The sequence below is a fragment of the Stegastes partitus genome, unplaced genomic scaffold (genome assembly GCF_000690725.1).
Source record: "Stegastes partitus isolate 25-593 unplaced genomic scaffold, Stegastes_partitus-1.0.2 Scaffold241, whole genome shotgun sequence".
In the NCBI taxonomy this organism is placed as follows: Eukaryota; Metazoa; Chordata; class Actinopteri; family Pomacentridae; genus Stegastes; species Stegastes partitus.
Window position 1 is genome coordinate 234,636 of NW_007577972.1, and position 4,787 is coordinate 239,422.

Here is a 4,787-nt window from a genome sequence, read left to right on the forward strand (position 1 = left end):
TTTTTTTTTTTTAAATTGTGTTTATTTAGCTACAGATGGATTCGGTTTGAGGTGTGTCGTCCTGGTGATGGTCAGGTTCCTCACAACCTATCAGAGGACGACGCCTCAGTCAACTTTGAAGCCTACCAGAGACACCAGGGCTTTGAAGAGAACATCAAGACGGAGCACATCCCAGGTCTTTTAAATATACAGTTGCAAACCAGAACGTTTTTTTTTTTCTTCTCACTGTCTGACATTAAATCAGAATAAACTTTTCCTGTTTTGTTTTGCTAAATGCCAGAATAATGAAAAAGATCATTTTTTAGAGATTTTTTTTATTACTTTCTTCAAAGTCAGAAGTTTACATAAACTAAAATTACGATGCCTTCAAACTATTTGGGAAAGGTTAGATGATGATGTTGTGACTTTGGAAGCTTTTGATAGGTTAACTGACAACATTTGAGTTAAGTGGAGGCACACCTGTGAATGTATTTTAAGGCACACCTCAAACACACTGTTTCCTTTTGTGACAACATGGGAAAATCTAAAGAAATCAGCCAAGATATCTAGAAGAGAATTGTGGACCTCCACAAGTCTGGTTCATCCCATAGACTGTATAAAAGATGGACGTAGCAACCGGCCCTGAAAAATGAAGCCAACCCGGAAGTGTCAAAAACCTGCAATATCACTACATCCGCTAGTCCTGGCTCCAAAAAGCCCTGGCTCCCATAGAAATGAATTGGAAAAGAAGTGATCACAGATCACCAAATACCGCATTCCTACAGCTCAGGATTTTAAAAAAAAAAGAGTTTTCATGGTCAAGTCCAGAGATCAGGTGGCCAATCTGAAAATAAACCAATACTGAATTTTTTAAAACTCGTCAACATTTTGTGGGGCAAGGGGCGTGGCTGGCTTGATTGACAGTCGGCATACAGATGAAGCGAGCAGAAGGCAGTAAATGTGGGCGGGCAGAGAGGGCCTGCTTCTCAATCCGTCTGACCAATCGCTGCTCCTATGGTTCCGCCCCCCTCTGAGGATTTTTGCGTCACTGGCTCCAAAAATCCAAGATGTCAACCAGGAAGCAGCAAAACCCTGGCTTCATTTTCTCAGTGCAGAAACCAACGGGTGACGTCACGGTAGCTATGTCCATCTTTTATACAGTTTATGGTTCATCCTTGGATACAATTTCCAGATGCCTGAAGTTCAACATTCACCTGTTCTAACATTTATATGCAAGTATGAACATCATGGGGAATGTCCAGCCATCATACTGCTCTGGAAAGAGACGGGTTCTGTGTCCCAGAGACTAACATGTTTTGGTGCAAAATGTGCATATCAACACCAGAACAAAAGTGAAAGACCTTGTGAGGATGCTGGCTAAAGCTGGTAAGAGAGTGTCATTATCCACAGTGAAACGAGTCCTGTACTGACATGGGCTGAAAGGCTACTCGGAGAGGAAGAAGCTGTTGTTACTTCAACAGAAAGCCAGATTACAGTATGCAAATGCACACGGGGCAAAGACCTTAGGTTTTGGAGACATGTCCTGTGGTCTGATGAAAATAAAATTGAACTGTTTGGCCATAATTACTATTGTTATATTTGGAAGAAAAAGGAGGACGCGTGCAAACCTGAGAACACCTTTCCAACTGAAGTACAGGGGTGGCAGCATCATGTTGTGGGGGTGTTTTGCTGCAGGAGGTACTGGTGCACTTTACANCAATTATAAACAATTTTGGTAATCCTAACTGACCTAAAGCAGGAAAGGTTTAGTCTGATTTAATGTCAGACAGTGAGAAAAAAAAAGGTTCTATATCTTTTTATGTAGTGTAGGTAAACTTCTGGTTTCAACTGTTTATGAAGACATAAATGATCAATGTTGACATAGAGTCTTCAGCTGTACTAAAATTACGCTTTTAGTTCCAAAGAAGATGTCTAAGAAGAGGAAGCTAGCAGACGGGTCTCGGAAGCTGGTGCAGCCCATCCCCCTCGACTCATCTGGTCGCCCTGTCTTTCCCATCGTACTGGGAGGGTTAACAGTTTACAGTCTGGGAGAGGTCAGTGATGTCAATCACAGGTAGTCACTTTGTAAACACCAGAGTACAGTAATGGTAATCCTTCAAACTGAATTCCTTTTGCTATGATTACTTGAACTAGGTGTCACAAGCACAGAGTGATGGTTAAAAAAACAACAATCAAATCTATGACATGAAAAAGTGTGAAAAAATTTCTCTCTATTAAAGCTGACACTAACTGCTCAATGTATTTTACTAACTGCAAAACTTGACTGCTCTTCAGATCATCACGGACAGAATGTTGTTCCATGATGAGTGTGCCATCTACCCAGTGGGATTCTGCAGCACACGGATCTTTGCCAGCATGAAAAACCCTGACCAGCAGTGTCTCTACACCTGCCAGATCAAGGATGGGGGAGCAGGTCCACAGGTACACACAACACAGTTGTGGTCATTTTAGCAAAATTGTCTCTCATCATCACCTCCTGAACCTTGTATGCGTGTTCATACAAGCATTTTTAAAAATTGTAAAGAAAAAATTTTGCCTGCTCAGATCTAAGTAGTCATATCAAAATACTTTTATACATATACATTTGCAATTAAGCTGTATTGATATGAAATGCAACAAATTACTGTGAAGGAATTTGGAGTTTGTGGAAAATGGTACTTTAAACCTTTCAAACACCTCTACCTCCAGTTTGAGATAGTGCCAGAGGAAGATCCTCAGAACGCCATTGTGGCCTCCTCTGCCCTGAAGTGCCATTCCAATCTCCTGAAGGCTATCGCATCTGTCAGGTAGCAACTTTCACCACAACACCTTGTACTTATTATTGTTATTTGACAAAGGATTTGTTTTTTCAGGTTTAGTTTTAGTCCAGCAAAAGCCAACCACATGTCCAAGGCAAATGATTTCCACAGCTAACTCAACTTTATTTAATGTAATAATGAACTCTCTCAAAATGTCCTTCTCGTAGTTGCAAGTCTGTCGCTCCGATTGTACCATCAGGAGCGGACTTCTTTGGCTTCTCTCATCCCACCATACAGAACCTCATCCAGAGTTGTCCTGGAGCTCGCAAGTGCAGCAAGTAAATTCACTCTGGTTAAATAATTGTGGATTTTCCATATCAATACACAACATGCACTTAAAACTATTCTACAATTTATTTTAAACTTCAGCTCTTTAGTTGGGAAGGTAGAAGAATAGCTGTGCTTAGTAAAATATAGTTATATACACTATCCTTTAAGGAACAACTTATGCAAGAAGCTAAACTTGCACATACAGTACCAGTCAAAAGTTTGAACACTCTTTTTCATTCAGTGGATTGTATTTATTTTAATTATTTTCTACAGTGTAGATTAATACTGAAGAAACAAAACTATGAAAGAACACATGTGGAATTATGTTGTAAACAAAAAAGTGTTAAACAACTCAGAATATGTTTTATATTTTAGATTCCTTAAAGTGGCCCACTTTTGCTTTGATGCTTTTATTCATCCCACACCCACCCAACCGGTCGAGGCAGATAGCCGTCCCCCCCTGAGCCTGGTTCTGTCTGAGGTTTTTTTTTACCCTGCGGGGGTTTTCGGTTCCTTCCCACTGTTGCAGACTGCTTGCGGACTGCTGAAGCTTATAGGGAATCCAAACGTTTTGGATTGTTGGGTGTTTCTGCCTTTGTTGAGCGCTATGAGATGACTTGTTGTAAATATGCGCTATACAAATAAAATTGAATTGAATTGAAAATGACAGCTCTGCACGCTCTTGGCATTCTCTCAATCAACTTCATGAGGTCGTCTCCTGGAGTGGTTTTCCAACAGTCTTGAAGGACTTTCCAGAAGTGCTGAGCGCTTGCTGACTGTCTTTTCTTCACTCTGCAGTCTAACTTATCTCAAACCATCTCAGTTGGGTTTAGTTTGGATGATTGTGGAGACCAGGTAATCTGACGCAGCACTCCATAACTTTCCTTCTTGGTCAAAGAGCCCTTACATAGCCTGGAGGTGTGTTTGGGTTCATTGTCTTGTTGAAAAACAAATGATGGTCCCAGTGAGCGCAAACTAGATGGGATGGCATGGTGCTGCAGAATGCTGTGGCAGCCATGCAGTTTAATAAATCACCAACAGTGTCACCAACAAAGCACCCTCACACCTTCTCCTCCGTGCTTCATGGTGGGAACCACACATGCAGAAACCATCCGCTCACCTTCTCTGTGTCTCACAAACACACAGTGATTGGAACCAAAAATCTCAAATTTGGCTTTATCAGACCAAAGTGCAGATTTCCACTGGTCTAATGTCCATTCCTTGTTTTTCTTGACCCAAGCAAATCTCCTTCTCCCTACATTTCCGGATAAATTTTCTGGATTGACTGACCTTTATGTCTTAAAGTAATTGTTTCTCCTTACTGAGTTGAGTGGTTCTTTCCATACTGTGGAGTACAACAGCAGTTGTCATATATCGATAGCAGGCTATCCACTGTGTACTCACCCTACCTCTGCACAACACAACTGATGGTCTCAAATACATTAAGAAGGCAAGTAATTCCATGAACAGGTGTGCCTTGTCAAGAGTCAGTTTGACTCTTGACAAGGCACACCTGTTCATTCAAAACCATTCCAAGAGACTACCTCATGAAGCTGATTGAGAGAATGCCAATGTGCAAAGCTGCCATCAAAGCAAAAAGGACTTTGAAGAGTCTACAATATAAAACATATTCTCGTTTGTTTAACACTTAATTGTTTACTGCATAATTCCATATGTGTTCTTTCATAGTTTTGATTTCTTTAGTATTAATCTACAATG

The 4,787-nt window shown here is 40.8% G+C and overlaps 1 protein-coding gene across 6 annotated transcripts in view; it reads left to right on the forward strand.

The window, feature by feature from the left end:
* Nucleotides 1–3,120, forward strand: part of tbrg1 (transforming growth factor beta regulator 1) — a 14,831-nt gene extending 11,711 nt beyond the window's left edge. For all 6 annotated transcript variants that reach the window (XM_008281674.1, XM_008281672.1, XM_008281675.1 and 3 more), the window contains exons 10-13: nucleotides 1,897–2,033; nucleotides 2,275–2,421; nucleotides 2,689–2,786; nucleotides 2,966–3,120. In XM_008281674.1, the coding sequence (XP_008279896.1) occupies nucleotides 1,897–2,033; nucleotides 2,275–2,421; nucleotides 2,689–2,786; nucleotides 2,966–3,080 (497 nt within the window). In that variant the 3' untranslated portion in view covers nucleotides 3,081–3,120. The remainder of the gene's footprint in view (nucleotides 1–1,896; nucleotides 2,034–2,274; nucleotides 2,422–2,688; nucleotides 2,787–2,965) is intronic.
* The last annotated feature ends 1,667 nt before the right edge of the window (nucleotides 3,121–4,787 follow it).